The sequence below is a fragment of the Lathyrus oleraceus genome, chromosome 7 (assembly GCF_024323335.1).
Source record: "Lathyrus oleraceus cultivar Zhongwan6 chromosome 7, CAAS_Psat_ZW6_1.0, whole genome shotgun sequence".
Lineage (NCBI taxonomy): Eukaryota > Viridiplantae > Streptophyta > Magnoliopsida > Fabales > Fabaceae > Lathyrus > Lathyrus oleraceus.
In genome coordinates this window covers 96,649,928-96,669,709 of record NC_066585.1, presented here as the reverse complement: position 1 = coordinate 96,669,709, position 19,782 = coordinate 96,649,928, and the positions used below count along the sequence as shown (strand labels likewise).

At 35.9% G+C, this 19,782-nt stretch overlaps 2 protein-coding genes across 2 annotated transcripts; one reads left to right on the top strand and one right to left on the bottom strand.

The window, feature by feature from the left end:
* Positions 1-2,998: 2,998 nt before the first annotated feature.
* LOC127102214 (uncharacterized) lies at positions 2,999-3,598 on the top strand. Its single transcript, XM_051039616.1, has one exon. The coding sequence runs from the start codon at positions 2,999-3,001 to the stop codon at positions 3,596-3,598; it is 600 nt and encodes a 199-aa protein (XP_050895573.1).
* Positions 3,599-13,576: 9,978 nt separating this feature from the next.
* On the bottom strand, positions 13,577-15,233 carry LOC127101547 (protein NEN4). The gene is made up of 5 exons (XM_051038991.1): positions 14,729-15,233; positions 14,604-14,650; positions 14,267-14,330; positions 13,969-14,154; positions 13,577-13,878 (listed from the first exon to the last, which is right to left on the bottom strand). The coding sequence occupies exons 1-5, from the start codon at positions 15,185-15,187 to the stop codon at positions 13,786-13,788; spliced, it is 849 nt and encodes a 282-aa protein (XP_050894948.1). The 5' UTR covers positions 15,188-15,233; the 3' UTR covers positions 13,577-13,785.
* Positions 15,234-19,782: the final 4,549 nt, after the last annotated feature.

Here is a 19,782-nt window from a genome sequence, read left to right as displayed (position 1 = left end):
TATATTTCTTCTTGCACGGTGCTTCTCTTCTTCTCTTCTTCTTCTTCTGAGAATTGCTTATGTTGAATTCTTGCTGATTCGACGCGTGAGTGTGAGATTGAGAGTTGAGAGTTTGAATGGAGGTTCAAAGCTCCATTGTGTAGAGCTTCAAATGTTGAAGCTCTCACAGCAATGGAAGGAGCGTATCGTGAAGGTGAGGTTCTGCCAGTGTCTCCTGATGAGGGAATGATTCTGAGTTGAATGAATTTTGGGGAATGAATCAAAATGATTGAGTGATGAATGAATCCAAGGTTTTATAGAAATTGATCAGGGGTAGGTTAGGAATGAATTGGAGAATCTGAGTTAGTTAGATTTGGATTGAATGATGAGCTGGAAATTAACTTCTGATTTACTTGTGAATTAACTCGAAATGAAAATGCTGCTGAAAAATCTGTTAGTTTGGATTAGATTTGATGAGTTAGTTAAGTTAGTAAACCGGTTTTTTTGACTTGGTTCATTTATGTGGTTTGGAACTGGTTTAAATTTGCGTTTAAACTGCATTTGATGACTTGAACTGAATTGCACTACATGTATATGAAGTGCATTGTTAGATTTGAATCATGATGCTTTGATGTATATTGTTGCTGTGTGAATTGATGCTTTGATGGCAAACATAATGAACCTAGTGTCCTGTTGTTGTAAACTTCTTGTGGTATTGTTGATATATACGACTTAATGTTTGAATTATTTTGCATTGCCTTGTTGTTAACTCTTATGATTGTTATGATATTGCATGAACATTTCCTTGTTATTGAATGCACATGCCTTGAACTTGACCTTGCCTTGCTAGCTTTTGAGTTGTTGTGAGGCTACTCAGGGTTAATGTCTTCACTGTTATGCCTTGTCTATTTGTGATAATGATGAATGATTTCTTGATGATGGACTGAGATAACTGTATTGCTATCATGGCATGTTCATATGATGGTAAGTGATGATGGCTTGCCATGATGCTTGTTAATTTGCTATGGTATGCCAATGTTTGAATCAATTTTGTATGGCTAAATGGTATGGACTTGTTAGTGGACTGTTTGGAACTGATGTGGGTGATGATGTTTGTAGGTATTGCTGCTCATTGGACATTGCTATGGTTTACTAATGATGATGTAGGTGTAGCAAGTGGAGGTGGAGCATTGGAGGCACAAAAACAAGGGTTGCCATGCCTCTCTCTCTTTTTTCAATCTTGCTTAAAAGTTTGTAATGCTATGTATTTATGGTAGGATCATGTACGATGCTTGTACCATGTAAATGAAAATGAAAACTATATTTATGTAATGAACACTTGTGGTGGTTATGTAAGATGTTCCAATGTAAATGAAAAACCTATTTATGAAGAACATGTTAACATGTAATGAAAATGGAAAAACTTCTAATCATAATTATTAATTCAAGATATGATTCCATATTCAAATCACTTGCACTTGTTTTGTCGTGTATGAAATGTTTGTATGAAAATGTTACCAATTGGTTTGTTGACTTTGATCAACTAGTTGACCAAATAGTCAATATTTGACCAAAAGTCAACTTAAGTGCAAATGATACAATTCAATATACAATGTTTATGATGAATCTAAAACTGAAATGTAATGTGTAAATGGATCCAAATGTTGGACAAACTTGTGAGCTAAGCAACCACATAACTTGAATTTTAAAAGATGCACCTCGTATTCATGAACTACGCCATGTCCTAATATGGATTGAACCAATGAAATGCAAGCCCTATGACAACTTGTGGATGAAACAAATTGATGACATGAACTTATGATATGCACTATCATGAATGGATGATTAATCAACCAATCAAGCCAATGTAATAGCTAGTCAATATTTAATCAAGCACACACCAATGTAATGAACCACATGATCACCACATGAATGAAGAATATACCTCTCATTGATTAAAAGATCCAAATGGAATCATCAACCCTAAATGTAAATGGCCAAGATCAATAATGCAAAAGGCATAGGAGATTAGGGTTTTGTGCTTGGTTGAGCACACCTCAAGATGATGTATGAAAACCCTAGGTTTCCTCCTTGAGTTCATGATACTTTCTTATTATGAATCATATTAATGCAAATGTAGCGATGAAGTGATGAATGTATGCACATATAAAAGAATTTTGCTTGATTGATTAGTCCGGTTTGGAGATCAGTTCTAACATTAAGTAATCTTACTTACTTTCAAATTACATATGCGGGGATCGATCCGTGATTCTGCCTAATAAATTCAGCGTCAATCACCACTGGATCAAATACCTGTTAATAATTTGAAAAATCTTTTGAATCTGCAATAAAGGGTTATGAAAATTTTAATCATCCTAAAATATAATTTTAATCTTGTAGACGGCACTTGAGCACTTAGGCACGTCGCATCGGAGGTCGGCCTTCGGCCGGGCTATTATCGTTGTTCCCTTTTGGTCAGTGCCTACGATTTGAATTTTGAATTCGGAGATTGTAACTCTTCATGAGATGTTGCAAAGGCGAAACCATGCAACTGTTGGTGAAACATGCTCCAGGCCAACCATTATGATTATTGGAAAAGGACATTGCTTCACCAAGGGTCGCTACCTTGTGAAACAATATCAACATGGCATATAAAAGCATAAATCTGGATTCAGAATAAAACACACAAAATCCAAAAAATCCTCTAAATAATTCCAGATGCTCTTCGTTGCATTCGGGTTTTCGCCGGTCTTGCACAAACTCGATAAGGCTGAATTATCCTGGGTATTCCTGCATCAGAACTCTAAGACAATCGAGAGTGCTTGAAATATTATAAGGAAAGTGTTGCGTTCACGATTCAAGTTTGGATCCCTTTAATCTTTCCGAATTTTCTAACAGTCTTATAGTATCTCAAATCATGGCCACCGACGCTTCTGTTTCAAGCATCAAACTGATGAACCAGGACCTTGTTAAGTTAGATCGTTTCGATGGAACAAACTATACCCGCTGACAAGACAAAATGACATTTCTCCTGACCGCCCTGAAAATTCAATATGTCTTGGATCCTGATCTGGAGGCAATTCCAGAACCAACTGAAAATGAAACTGATGAAGTAAAAAAGGAGAGAAAGAAACGAAAAGAAGATGAACTGCTTTGTCGTGGACACATCTTGAACACATTATCTGATCATCTCTATGATCTCTACACCAATACTGCATTTGCAAAGGAAATCTGGAACGCACTCGAATTCAAATTCAAGGCCGAAGAAGAAGGTACGAAAAAGTTTTTAATATCTAAATACTTTGATTTTAAGATGTTGGATTCCAAGCCGATTCTTGCACAAGTACACGAGTTACAGGTTCTCGTGAATAAAATAAAAGCCGTGAAAATTGACATTCCTGAAGCATTCCAAGTCGGTGCAATAATAGCAAAATTGCCACCTTCGTGGAAAGGATACAGAAAGAAATTGATGCATAGTTCTGAGGACTTTTCTTTGGAGAAACTTCAGAAACACCTTCGTATCGAGGAGGAAACGAAGGATCGAGAAAAAACTGAGTCTGCTGGATTTGCTAAAGCAAATGTTGTTACCGATAAAGGAAAGAAAAATATGATGGCATGAAAAACCATCTCGGCCCAAGGAAAGAACACAACAAGCTCAAAAATTCTGGCGGACCAAAAGGTACTAAAAATGGTTGTTATGTATGTGGCAAACCCGGACATTATGCTCGAGATTGCAGGCACAATAAGTCCAAAAATGAGGTCAATGTTGTTCATGCCAATGACGACATAATCGCTACGGTAAGCGAAATTATGGCAATCAAAGGCAAAGTGCAAGGGTGGTGGTATGACACATGTGCAACTGTGCATGTATCTTATGATAAAACAACATTCAAAACCTATACCGAAGTCAATGATGGACAAGAAGTGCAAATGGGAAATGAAGTGCGATCTAAAGTCGTTGGAACAGGATTCGTCGAACTCAACTTCACTTCCGGAAAGAAAGTCACTCTTGTTAATGTGCTTCATGTTCCTGATATGAATAGAAACCTTGTTAGTGGGGACTTATTGGGAAAACCGGGTATTAAATCTGTATATGAATCGGGCAAATTAATATTGACCCGTAATGGTATATTTGTAGAAAAGGATATTCCGCTGAAGGAATGATCAAACTTTGTACTACCGACAATATTATTAATGAAATTTCTAATTCTGCTTATATGCTTGAATCGTCTTCTTTATGGCACTCTAGATTGGCACATATTGGTATTAGTACTATGAATAGACTAATTAAATCCAGTTTGATATCATGCAACATTCATGATTTCGGAAAATGTGAAATATGTGTTAAATCAAAAATGATAAAGAAACCTTTCAAAAGTGTTGAAAGAAAAACAAACGTGCTAGATCTTGTGCACTCTGATTTCACTACGCCAAAAACTGGAATAGACAGCGCCCCTTAGAGGGCACTTTATTACAAAAGCGCACTCTAAAGTGAAGAGAAAAAATAAGGAGCATACTATTGGAATAGACAGCGCACTTTAGAGGGCGCTTTTGTAACAAAGCGCACTCTAAAGTGAAGCGAAAAAATAATGAGGAAATGGAGGGACACCAATAGAGGACGCTTTATTGAAAGCGCCCTCTAAGGGTAACCTTAGAGGGCGCTTTTAAAAAAGCGCTCTCTATGTCCATGTACATTTCCAGTTTATAAGGCGCTTTTGGAAAGCCTTAGAGAGCGCTTTTAGAAGCGCCCTCTTAGGCCCCCTTTAGAGGGCGTTTTTGTAACAAAGCGCCCTCTAAAGTGAAGCCAAAAAAAAATAATGAGGAAATGGAGGGACAACAATAGAGGGCGCTTTAGTGAAAGCTCCCTCTAAGGTTACCCTTAGAGGGCGTTTTTAAAAAAGCGCTCTCTAAGTCCATGTACATTTCCAGTTTAGAAGGCGCTTTTGGAAAGCCTTAGAGAGCGCTTTCAGAAGCGCCCTCTTAGGCCCCCTTTAAAGGGCGCTTTTTTTACAAAAGCGCCCTCTAAGGTCCCCTTTAGTAAACATTAAAATTATAACATATACTGCATGTCTCTTTATTTTCCCTCTCTATAAGCTATTTCGTTTACGTAACTGGGTTTTCTCTCTACTGCGATTACTCTCGTCCTCCGTTCGTTCTCCCTCCCTCACCGTCATCGTCGCCGTCGCCTTTTTCTGCTGCTGCGTTCACGTTCACGTCCACCGTCACTGCTCACTTTCTTATCCATCGTTACCGTCACCTTGAAGGTATTTCTCTTCTCCATCGTTACCGTTCACTTTCTTCATGTGTTTGATTAGGGCATTTTCTAAACTTAGTTTTACATTTTGTGCATTATGTTGATTAATGTTGTTTAGGGCAAACTGAGTTTTTTATTTCTGATTGAAAACTGATATCATTTGAAGTGTGTTTGAGCTTGTGCTTGGAAGTTTGATGATTATGGATGCAAGTTTGTTCATGTTCCAAACACCATAAGTTTGCATTGGTCTTTTGCATGCAGTAGGTGTGTGTGAGTTTGTATTCAATAATGATAAAAAAAAGAGTTTAGATTGTTGTAACATGAGAGAAATGGAAGGTATATGAATGTGTTCACGTATTGAATCATTGTCTTACTTGGGTCTTATTGAATCATTTCTATATTACAGATAAAATGGCTAACCAAGACGATACCCATGACGCGAATGGATCACGTAACAATGTTGAAAAAGAAATCAAACGAGGATTGACTGTTATGAAGTCAATCATTCGTGCAAGAGACAAGGGTGTAAAATTTGAAGTACATTGGAGTGCTGAAGACCAACTAATTGAGCCTAACGGTTCAATGTTGGCAAGTTACATTGGTTTCCTTGTTCGACAACATATTCCGATTACATGTGATAATTGGAGAAGTCCGGACTTGAAGGTTGGCAAAGAAAAAATATGGTCGGAGATACAGGTACTTACCATATATTGTTATATGTTTTTTTTGTTGACTATTTGTTGACCATATATTGTTATAATATTACTTTATAATAACACACTCCATGTGTATGTTTTTTAGAGATCCTTTCACATCGATGAAAGCCGGCAAAAATATTGTATTCAATTGGCCGGAAAAAGACTCCAAGGATTTCGATCCTTTTTGTCCAACAAATTTCTCAAGGATGAGGAAGGAAAATTTGTTGAAGCAGAACGGCCAATGAAGTATGCCGAGATTATTTCAGCCGATGAATGGGATAACTTTGTCGCCAAACGAAGAAACGAAAAATTCCATGTAATGTCTATTAATTATGGTATTATACAATTGTTAAGTTACTTGGTTCTAATATGCCTTAAACTTTTTTATCCAGGAAGTAAGCGACATAAATCGGAAAAGGGCATCAAAACCCGCGTATCCGTACAAAAAAGGGCGTACGGGATATGCACGGTTACAACAAAGAATTGTGAGTATATTCAAATGCTATGAGCTTATACATTGTCACAATATGTTATAATTGATGATCTTATAATCTAATTCAATGTGTAGCTAGCCGAGGAGAAAAGTGACGCAACATCTCTTCCGGAGCACGTATTATGGAAGGCTGCTCGGGTTGGGAAGGATGGGGCTGTCGTTGAAGCGGTCCAAACTGTTTATGACGAATGTGTAAGTATATGTAACATTATTTCTTTAATTATATCGAAAATTTTGTTAGACATATAATTCATTTTTAATCTCCTCTAATAATATTTCAGGAGACTTTATCCCAAACCTTACCTTCAACCGAGGTCCAGGATTGCAGGAGCGTACTTAGTCGAGTACTAAATGTTCCTGAGTATTCCGGTCGTGTGAGGGGTAAGGGTTTTGGTGTGACTCCGTCGTCATTTTATAAAAAACCAAAAACAAAAAATCCTACCAACAAAGAGGTGATGGAGACCTTGGCGGAGTTAAGGGCACAAGTACTCCAACTGCAAAACGAGAATGCAAGGTATAGAGAGGAAAGGTGCGCCTCCGAGGCAAAAGATACTAGTGACCGAGCTAGTATCAATTGTCAACCGAAATTTCCCGAGGTAATTATATATGTTATTATGAAATTAAAATAACATTTATTATTGGTTTAGGGCATTTCACCTTGTCAGCTGTATCTATCGTCACCAACTTATCGCATGGTTGGCAAGGGAAAAGTGCACAACACTTCGGGTGAATTACTTCACCATAATCCCCTCCCGGTGGGATATATGAAAGTTTCGGTTGACCTTGTATTAGATACCGACGCGCTTCTACCATTACCTGACGTTGTTTCAGAGACAACGTTGATGCGAGAAGCAGTCGGATCCTTTGTTGGATGACCGTCAGATCTAATTTTCCCAGATGCCGAGGTATATATGTTCTAAATGATTATGAATCTTTAGTATTCACATTTCAATTCAGCTACAATTATGATATTTAATCAATCCTTATTACATGGTAATGTTAGACTCCTACAAGACCCACGCATAAAGCTGGTAAAGGGATTTCAAGACGCATCGAGTCGGTTGCATCTCTAAAAGAGGTACAAATATATATACCTATTGAATTATATACGCAACGATTCTGTTGCATCACAAAAAGTCATGATTTAATTTATATGAATTTTTAGGTTCCCGGTCGAAAGTTGAAAAAAGCTGGTAACGATATTCCTCCAACGACGTCCGGGACAAAATCTCAAATTATGATGCGTCTTGAGAAAATGGTGAATGAGTCCGATATTATGCACGGGGCCATTCGTAGTATATATTTTGATGAAGGTGTTTTCGGAGCTGCTCATTTCGAAATAATTGCAAAGGAGGACATGCAACAACTTTTTGAACACGACGAATTGGGCATCGCTGTCATTCATACATACATATGGTACTCCGATCAGTCTATAATTTACTTAGTTGAACAATTTATTTACACATTTCAATGAGTAGTCTAATGTTTATTATGTTTCTATTTAAGGTATATGTATGTAACATTGCTGCGGGGAACTGAATTGTGTAACCGTTTCAATTTTATTGCTGCTTCCCGTATCAACGCAACGTTAATAACGAAAAATCCAACATCCGTAAAGAATGATCTAGTCGATAGATTCATGGCGGCCGGCGATAATACTACACCCAGTTTGTATTTTTTACCGTTTAATTCTGGCAACGGGTTAGATTTTCTTTCTAATAATTTCATTCTAATCTATGTATATCTTTTACGTAGAAAATTTTCATTCATCTAAATTTTTGTTTTATTTTACAGTGGTCACTGGGTGTTGGTTGCTATGGATCTTTCGAGACTAATAGTGTATTATCTCGATTCGTTATCGGGTGATTGGAGTAAATATCCGAGTATGAAGAAGACGGTTGACGCGTAAGTGAAATTCCCCTAAATATTCGTGTGTATTTGTATATTTAATTATGTCTGTCAGATTGATCTCAATATACGTTTTTATTTTGTTAGGACAATAATAAAATTTAGATCGAAAAAGAATTATCGCAATAGGAAGGACATTACCTGGATCAGAGTTCAGGTATATATTAAGTATCTTATTTTTGCTTATAATAGTGTTTGTTTTTTTGCTTATAATAGTGTTTGTAAGAAATTAACTATATATATATTGTTTGTTTTTCTGTGTAGTGTCCTCAGCAAAATAATTCGGTCGATTGCGGATTTTTGTATTGAGATTTATGAGAGATATCATTGCGTTGAATCGTATAGACATCCCAAAAATGGTATGGAATAATAACTTAGGGTTTATTTTAATATTATCGGATATTTCATCTAATTTGTTACTAAATCATGAATATGTTTTATTCTCTTAATTGTAGTACTTTGAGGAATACAAATCTTACTCAAGAGCTCATTTGGATGAAATGAAGGATGAATTGTGTCAATTCATTGTTGATCAAAGAATCATATAGCTAGGTTGTATATTGTTGTACATATATGTATGGAATGTTGTTGTTGTATGCTGTTGTTGTATATATGTTGTATATTGTTGTTGTACTTTTACTAAATCATGAATATGTTGTTGTATATTGTTGATCAAAGAATCATATATTATGTTGTATATATGGAGGATTAATGTTGTATATAAATGGATTCATGTTGTATATATCAATGGATTAATGGTGTATAACATTGGATTAAAGGATGAAATCAATATGAATTTTACACTTTTGCAGCATGCGAACAGGTTACCAATTAAATATCCACTGTTTTTCAAACAAATTTTTTTAAATAACTAACACTTTAGAGGGCGCTTTCTGTAGGAAGCGCCCTCTAAACATTTTACATTGACAACTTTAGAGGGCGCTTTGTCCAGAAAGCGCCCTCTAAACACTTTACATTGACAACTTTAGAGGGCGCTTAACACTTTAGAGGGCGCTTTCTGTAGGAAGCGCCCTCTAAACATTTTACATTGACAACTTTAGAGGGCGCTTTGTCCAGAAAGCGCCCTCTAAACACTTTACATTGACAACTTTAGATGGCGCTTTTTCCAGAAAGCGCCCTCTAAACACTTTACATTGACAACTTTAGAGGGCGCTTTTTCCAGAAAGCACCCTCTAAGGTGTCCCTTTATGGACCACTCCAGAGGGCGTTTTTTTCTGAAAGCGCACTATAATGTGGCCCTTAAAGGGCCACTTTAGACAGCGCTTTCTCCAGGAAAACAAAGCGCTATCTTTACCTATGCCAGCGCCACTTTAGAGGGCGCTTAAAAGCGCTGTTATAGGCCAAAATAAGCGCCCTCTTTTCCCTTATTTGGCGTAGTGTTTGTGTGAATTTAATGGTATGTTGACCCGTGGGGGAAACCGTTATTTTATAACGTTTATCGATGATTGCTCTAGGTTCACACATGTATATCTCTTAAAGCATAAAGATGATGCTTTTAATGCCTTTAAGACATATAAAGCAGAAGTAGAAAATCAGTTAAGTACAACTATAAAAGTACTTAGGAGCGATAGAGGCGGAGAATATTTCTCAGCAGAATTTGATGCATATTGTGAAGAATATGGCATCATACACGAATGTTCTGCGCCCCGCACACCACAACAAAATGGCATGGCCGAAAGAAAAAATAGAACATATCAAGAGATGATAAATGCTATGTTAATGCATTCAGAATTACCATTTAATTTATGGGGTGAAGCACTATTGTCCGCATGTCACATAATGAACAGGATTCCTTTAAAAACAACTGGTATTTATCCATATGAGAAATGGAAAGGAAGACCACCAAGTATTGGTTATTTCAGAGTGTGGGGGTGTGTAGCTTATTACAAGAACATGGATCCCAAAAGGACAAAATTGGGTCCTCGAGGAATCAGATGTGCCTTCATAGGATATGCACCAAATAGCAAAGCATACAGACTTCTAAATCTAGAGTCTAATGTAATTGTTGAATCCAGAGATGTGGAATTCTTTGAAAATCTCATCACAAAGGATAAGGGACCTGAAAATCCCACAATTGAAGAATCTCGTGACAAAGATTCGACATGAATTGTTGAAACACAATCAAAACCAAGGAGAAGCACAAGGGCACGAAAAACTAAGGATCTAGGACCAGATGAAATCAATTCCCAACTCATTTCTCTTTATTTAGTTGAAGGAAATAGCAAGAATGATGTTCATAAAATTCCTATTATTCTTCAAGTAGAAGATGATCCTAAAACATATAAGGAAGCAGTGGCTTCTAGGGACGCTTATTTTTGGAAAGATGTTATCCAAGATGAAATGGATTCAATTATGTCAAATCATACTTGGGAACTAGTTGATCTTCCGAAGGAATCAAGACCCATTGGATGCAAGTGGGTGTTTAGAAAAAAGTATCATAGTAACGGTACATTAAACACCTACAAGGCTAGACTAGTAGCAAAAGGATTTAGACAAAAGGAATGTGTCAATTATTTTGACACATATGCACCGGTAGCAAAAACTACGACAATTAGAATCCTGTTTGCACTAGTTTCCTTGAATAACCTTATTGTTCATCAAATGGATGTTAAAACAGCATTCCTAAACGGAGATCTCGATGAGGAGATCTACATGGAGCAACCAGAAGGCTCCATGCTTCCTGGAAATGAACAAAAGGTATGCAAACTTGTTAATTCTTTATACGGTTTAAAACAGGCACCAAAACAATGGCATCAAAAATTTGACACCGCCATAATTTCAAATGGGTTTGTTCCAAACTCTTGTGACAAATGCTTGTACACAAAGGTGCGCGGAAGTGTTGTGATATTTCTATGTCTATATGTTGATGACATGTTGATTATCAGCAATGAAATGAATGGAATATTAGAAACAAAGAAATTTTTGACTTCCACATTCAAGATGAAAGATCTTGGACTAGTTGACAATATACTAGGGATCAAAGAAAAACGAAATAGTGGGGGTTATGAACTTAATCAAACACATTATATTAAGAAAATGTTGGAAAAGTTCAAACACCTAAACTTTAAGGAAGTAAACACTCCATTCGATCCTAGTGTCAAACTTCAAAAGAACAATGGGAGAACCGTGGCACAACTGGAATATGCAAGTGCAATTGGATGTCTAATGTACTTAATGCAATGCACCAGACCTGACATAGCTTTTGCAGTTAGTAAGATGAGTAGATTTACTAGCAATCCAAATGATGAACATTGGAAGGCCATAACTAGGATTTTCGGATATTTGTTAAAGACCAAAAATCTTGGCCTTCATTATGGTAAGTTTCCTGCCGTACTAGAAGGATATACCGACGCAAGTTGGATATCAAGTGTTGGAGATTATAAATCTACAACTGGGTGGATATTCACATTAGCTGGAGGTGCGATTTCTTGGAAAAGCAAGAAACAAACATGCATTACTCTCTCAACCATGGAATCAGAGTTTGTGGCTCTTGCGTCTGCTGGACAAGAAGCAGAATGGTTGAGGGACCTCTTATTGGAGGTTCCGTTAGCTAAAGACAATGTTTCAAAAGTATTGATATATTATGATAGTCAAGCCACCCTGGCTAGAGCGTTCACTGAAGTGTACAATGGAAAGTCTAGACACATAGGTCTTAGACACTCTCTCGTGATAAAAATGATAAAGGATGGGATCATTTCACTAACATATATACAAACAAGCTTTAATTTGGCTGATCCATTTACTAAACCACTGGCCAAAGATTTAGTAAAGACTACCTCGAAAGGTATGGGATTAAAACTCCTTGAATAAGGATTCCGACAATGATAGCAACCCAATCTGAAGTTAAAACATCTTAACCTAAGATTCAATGGGTAACAACAAGTCGTTGATTTGGAAGGTTATGCAACATTCCGCGATAATATTGACGATTACAAACTGAGGGTTGAGTTTTCAAAGAAACTCTTAATGAAGTTCTATATCAAGGAGGATACGTATCTCAAGAAATAGATACGAATTGAACTTCACCTATGTGAACTTCAAGATGGTGCCGTCTTAAGGTGAGAGTTGGAGTTTCTCTCATGAAAATTCATGAAAACAGGAAAAGCACATGGCCATAAATAGTGCTAGGCGAGATATGTAGGCGAAGAACCTCTAAAAGTGTGTGTATAGCAACGCCGGTCTGATCACATGGGATAATGGTTCAAAGCATAGCTACCTAACGTTCCGATTAGGCTTTGCGTTGTCTTTACTAAGGTTAAGTTCAAATCGAAAGATACCTAACTGTATTAACACTTTTTGCTTTCTATATTCTGGAATTGGATTTGTCATTATTAGAACAAGTGGAGGATTGTTGTAATTTATTAAATACAAGTGTGTTCCAAAATGATAAATGGTGGAAGTGAGTTAATGCTAATAAATGCATGAGATAAAGTCCCACATTGGAAGATTTACTCACTTTGTAAGTCCTTATAAAGAGTTAATATCATAAACTCAACAAAAGGACAAAAGAGGATAAAGTGCCACATGAACACATATGGTGGTCCCAAGCATTATGCCACTTGTCCCAACCTTACAACCACTCGCCGGTGTCGCCACCGGCGAGACTGGCTCCGACTCCGACTCCGGGACCGGGACCGGGTCCGTGGGCGTAGGACGCTAGTGGCGTCTTGTAGACGGCACTTGAGCACTTAGGCACGTCGCATCGGAGCAATCGGGTTATTCGCGGCGTTAATGAGGCGGCGCCGCTCCGGCCAACCATTATGATTATTGGAAAAGGACATTGCTTCACCAAGGGTCGCTACCTTGTGAAACAATATCAACATGGCCTATAAAAGCATAAATCTGGATTCAGAATAAAACACACAAAATCCAAAAAATCCTCTAAATAATTCCAGACGCTCTTCGCTGCATTCGGGTTTACGCCGGTCTTGCGCAAACTCGATAAGGCTGAGGCTGAATTATGTTCCTGCATCAGAACTCTAAGACAATCGAGAGTGCTTGACTGGATCCCTTTAATCTTTCCGAATTTTCTAACAAGATATACTCCAAAATTTTACATCTTCAAAACACCAATTAGAAAATATTTTGGCTTTAATATTTTATTTTAATTTTAACAATATTGATCTATATTATAATATGTTCGTGTATCATGACAATAGAAAAAGTTGTAACATATATGTGATTCAAAGGAATGGAAATTCAAATTTAACTCATGGTCATAAGAATAATTTGATCACTTCATTTTAATTTCATTTACAAATTAAATGCCTGTGTTACTATCTTCCTTCATTGAAGAATTTGAATAATGAATGAATTCTATACATAATATACAAATGAATTTGGGCTAGCATATCTTTCTTTCAACCTGCCATCTCAACAAAACATGAGACCTTTCTCTTCTGAGAACTGTGTCCATTTTGGTAAATTTTCCATCACCTAAGCAATGAATGAGAATGCTTTAATAGTTGTTGAAACGGTGGTTGTCCTTGTGCTTTACACAACAATCCCTTCATTCTTTCAGCCACCTAAATTTCATTATCATAGTTAATAATTAGCACCTAATTAACAAAACTTGAATGAAAAACAAAACATTATGCTTATGTATGAATAATTACCTTTCCCAAACTACCCCTAGCATAGGGAACTGTCCTTGGATATGAAAATGAAGTTGGAGGAGATTTTCTACTTGTCTCTTCTCTACATGGTGATTTTCCATTTGTTTTGCTTCTTGTCACAATGCTAGAAGACCCATACCATTTGCTTTTATCATTATTATGCAATGTATTTGGTAGACTAGATTCCTAACATTACCAAATAAACCATAACAATTATATAAGAAACTTTAATTTATTTTCAAAGATAATTAGCAATTAGTAGAATTGAAATATTCATGGAGATTAATTATTTTCATACCAGAAACAACACTGTTGCACAGTGCTTGACAACCTCCAAGTTCATCCTAACATCATCTAGGCTCCTGCTTCAAATCAATCACAAAAAATTTACAAAGCGCATTATAATCATGTGGGCCAATAGCAAAAACCTAATAGCAAATGCTTCAGCGAATCTTAAACCTAACTCAGATACTATATTAAAAATTGTGGTTCAGTCTAACTCAATCTCTACGTAGCCATACTGGTAAAGCGATGATTGCTCATAATTATTAACATATATTCAGGCTATATATTATCCGGTATCGGTAATCTTAACATAAATTTTGAATAAACAACTTAATTAAACGTGGGCTTACCTGTGTTTTTGTTCTCCTAAGCCAAAATAAGAAGCCAAAGTTGCCATCTGTTTATATAAATAACAGTTGTTAAAAACTTGAAATTGTGATGAATCATGATCACATGCAAGTTCTTCTTCACATACCTTCATATTACCAGCTCTTCTTCCAAATTTCTCAGTAAGAACCACCAAAGAGTCAATGATTCCAACAGGCACAGGTGCAGCCCTATTGATACCATCAAAAGCCTCTTTGATTCGAACACAATCAAATCTCTGAATGTTATGACCAGCCCAAACCTTTCCATTCAAAATACCGAATATCCTCTCTGCCACATCTTCAAAAGATGGTGCAATTTTCACAGCTTCTCGTGTTATTCCACCGATTCTGCTAGATTTCACAGGCACAACAGATAAATCTTTTGGCCTTATCAATGTTGTGTAGCTCTCGATTTCGTTGAGTTTGTGAGCACTAACTACAATTGCGCCGAATTCGAGGACCCAGAATTGTTGTCCTATTTTCTTTGGCACGTTAGTTTCTAAATCAAAGAACACAATTTCAGGTGCATGTAACTCAATATTGCATGAACTTGAAACCTTCTCCATTATAAAGTTAATTTTCTATATAATTATTTTCTTTAAATTGCTTAATTGATGTGTTGAATTTGGTTTAATGTGTTTAGTATTTATAGATGAAGTTTAGGTGGTAGGTACGTAATCCTTTGGAACAGGAAAAAGAGAAATGAAATTCTTGTCTGTGAAGGTTGATTGTCTCCAAGTTGAAGTCACTATGCATGGAGAATATGTAACATGGAGAGTTAAGATTCACTTTGCTTCTTTCTAATTATTGCCTCTTCAACAGGAAACTTGCAATGAAAACCTTGGCATTGGACTTGGACATGTCAAGAACTCTTTTCCTTTATGATTGATTCTATGCCAAAATAAGCATATACTATGCTGCCACATATATTATATCATTTAACTAATTAATTAATTAATCCATGTATGTTTTGCCCTCAAGGGATTAATTATATCAAGTTTTGGTTTGAGAGTATGTTTTGAAGCTTAAGTTGTCTCTTTGAGGCCTTATGGGCTTTACTAAATACAAATTGGGCTCCTATTCTTCTCTACCATGAAATTTTATCCAATACACCTACAACTATTTCTCCACTCACAATTTATGTAATTTGACCAAAATACTTTTGTATAAATAGTACATGTTTTTAAAAAATTAATTTTTTTTTCATTTTAATTTCGAGTTATCCAACCCACTGAAAAAAGTTGAGAGAATTCGTGAAAATTTTGTGTCGAAAATCTTTCCTCCAAATATTTTGATCCACAAATCTACATCGGAAATAATTCTCCCAAATCTTTGGATACACAAAACTTCACCAAAAGTCTTTTCTCAAGTCTTCCAATACACAACTACCTCATAAATCTTTCCCCCAAGTCTTCAAGGCCAAATATCACCACCGGAGATCTTACTTTCAAGTTATATGGTCCACAAGTTTATCATACCAGAAGACTCTTTAGTAAGTTCTCTGAACTCTTTTTAGTTTGGCCCCATATGTCTTTTATGAAAGACTTTCAATTTTTTTTTTCAAAGTTGATAAAATAGTTTTTTTTAGATTTAACATGAGGAGCAAAGAAACTTACAGTAGAATTATTCGTCGTGTAGGCGTAGGATGAGGAGCCTTACCTACCTCATATGTATAGGAAGAGCATGTAGGTGGACCTAAGTAAGATCCACTTCAGTACCCTGGCGGACCGTACGAAACATCGCTTCTTATACGATACGGGCACTATGTTACTCGTCATTTAATGTACAATGAGGTTAGTAAATCTTAAACATTTTATGTTGAATAATCTTTAATTTTAATTATTTATGATTTATACTTTTGGTCTTTTAAATTGTTTTTAGGATAGAGGTCCGAAGAAAGAACTAAAGATGGTTGTATATGGAAGTAAGTTGAAAGATTGAGTTCAGTATATCTCTTAGCATTTTGATTCATGGTTGGTTGAAAGGTGTTGGTTTATCTTCACTCCAGAGAACGATATGAGTAGGATTGACCAAAATATACTTTTAGACGGACATATGACATCCAGAGACATCGTCCTTTCACATCCTCAATTGGTATCTCCCCCCCTCAGGATGAGCAGAGAACAGTATTGGTTCCTTTCTATAATGAAGGACTGTGAGATCCTATCATATCACATATTTCACAGGAGCTTCATCGTTATCTCCAACGATTAGGGTTATTGAGGACGACCCTGAGTTTGCTGAGATATTTATGGAATATTATTTTGAGATTGATGTATTATTTTGATATTCATGTTAGTTATAATTTTGAGTCAATAGCATCTAATATAATTTTGTGTCAATAGCATCTAATATAATACAATGTATAATTTTAAGCTAACAATGTTTGACACTACAAACGTAAGTTGTTGTCAATGTTTTAAACGCCCAGAAAATCCTAACATCCAAGGCATTGCTTCCTGGAAACATCATTTCTTTCAATCCAATGTGACTTATGGCAACAAAAATCCTTGCTTTATTTTTACCCGATTAGAAAAATTACGTTAAAATTTACAAAGATTTAAAATATTACGTCAAAATTAACTAACATAACTATATAACTACATGAACCCGGTGATTTTGATTTACAAAACCAATACAATAAACAAACACGGTAGATGAATGCGATGTCGTCATAGGAAAGAAAGTAAGATTAAGATACCCTAAACAGACAAGAATGATGTTATACTGATTTGTCCATGACAGCAAAATGACATAAACATCAATACAAAGAGGTATTTGTCCATGACCGCAAAATGACATAAACATCATAACAAAAAACAGCAAAATGACCCTAAGTGAAACTAGGCTTGAGATGGTTATGTATTTTGTGATGTATGTGATGAGCTTTCGATCTTTGTTGCACATGTCTTTTTTTTCTTCTTATTTCCACCCTTTGATGCACATGACTCCTCTTCTTATTCTTCTTTCCACCATATTTTGCACATGTTATTCCATTATTCTTATTTCCACATTTTGGAATGGCCCTGCCAGCAGCCCTCCTTCCCTTACAACTCCTCTTATTGTGTCTTATGGCTCCACACTTATGACAAATAATTGTTGTTAGCTTTATAGGAAACACGTATGAATTTCTTGTCTCATCATTGACCTTGTTTCTCATCTTCTTAGGACGACCAATTGTCTTTCTCATCGCTAGTGGAATGATTTCTACTTGGCCATCCAAAAGCCATAATTGTGGCCCATTTTTAAGATAGATTATAGGTGAGTAAGTGTTCTTGAAGGTAGAATTCCTACGTACATAAAGTAATACACATGTTATGTATAAATTAAGCCATAGTATTAAACATAAATCAGAGACATATATTGATGACATAAACTTGTAATATTTAAAGACATATTCTTCTGGTTTTTACTTATTTTTTCATATACATGTTATGGCATGACTACATGGGATTCCAGTTAAATCTCATTTTCTACATGCACATGTCTCTTGTTTTAGATCGACATAATATGTTTCAATGTAATTGGTCACACCATAGATGGCTAAATCATCATCGCCATGTCATTCGTATAGGTCACACTTAGAATATGTTTTGAAATGTGATCTGGTCCAAAATTGTTCAGGGATATCCATCCTTTCCTTCAAAGCAGTTTCATTCAAGCTTTTCATCATTTTCATTACCCTCTCCCATGATGGAATAGTTGTAGATCTTGTTACACTCCACATAACTTCTTTCATTTCCAACCCGAGATATTTCTTCTTCCAATTCCCATAGAGATGCTTCGCATTAAGGCGTTGCTCCACATGTGAACTAACACTCTGAACTGTTGGCACTAGACCCTAAAAATAACACCAAAAGAAGACAATATTGCTCTTTAGTATAACTTATTAATTGGTAGGAGAAAAAAAACTATAAATTAAAGGGATACCTTTTATTGCTCTGAAATGAAAGCATGTCCTATAATTTATTTCTTTTAAGTCTTCTAGGAGAAGGTATGTGAACCACTCTCAAGACTCTTTTGTCTCAGCCTCTATAATAGCATAAGAAATAGGAAATATATGATTATTATCATCCCTTCCTACAGTTGTTCTCAATTGCCCATCAAAGTCTCCTTTCAAAAAACAAGCATCTAAACCTATAAGTGACCAACAATTTTTTTTCAAAACTAGATTTGCAGGCCTTTAAACATGTATAAATCCTTTAAAACACATGGCCTTCATTAAAGTCAGCACATTGCACCACAACATTACTATTAGGGTTTGACTTGAGTAACACTTCGGCATAACACCTTAAATGAGAAAATTGGTTCATACCAGCAACTTGGATCAAGCCCATTGTCCTTCTTTTGACTCTATATCATTGATCATCGGACAACTTCACTCCCCATATGTCAATAGACACAGCAATCAATCCCATAGGTTTCATGCCAGGGCTATGTCTTAGAATATGTGTGAATTTTTTGATAAGCCATTATGCCTTTGCTTGGCTATTATGTAAAGTTCTATGACATGTGTGTTCATCAAATAGACTTACAACTTGCCAAAATTGATTTTCAAACCTCTTACTAATTCTCATGTAAAACTTCCAATCTTCCATACAATTAATTACCATCCTCTTCCATCATTTTTCTTAATGAAAGCATTTTCCATCTTATCTGTTGCATAGTCTTTTAAAGTCTCACTCATTATCTCTTTGTTGTTAAATATCATACCTATTGAAATTTGAAGCCTTCGCCACTTTTATAAGTTGAAAACTTCTCATGCTCTTCATCATAGCCACTTTTAGGAGGTGTGTACAGTTTATCAGAGTCATAGACATCATCATTACATTCATTTTTATCATTAACATCAGAATGACTCACCTTTTCACTACCTGGTACGATTGTGGTCCAATTCAACTCAATTGATATTCGTATATCCCTAAGTTTCTTTTCACTAAGGCCACATGAAAAACTATACCTAGGGTTCGAATACCATAAACACGTAATGTAATTTATGTATATCCCTCATATTTAATCAAATATTCCAACTGCATATAGGACATATAGTCCACATCCCATTTCCAATTCATTTCAGATATTTCTCCATTAATGTACAATTTAACAGGGTTGGATACTAATTGTTTCCTATGATGAATTTGTAACCTAATTGTTTAAGTAT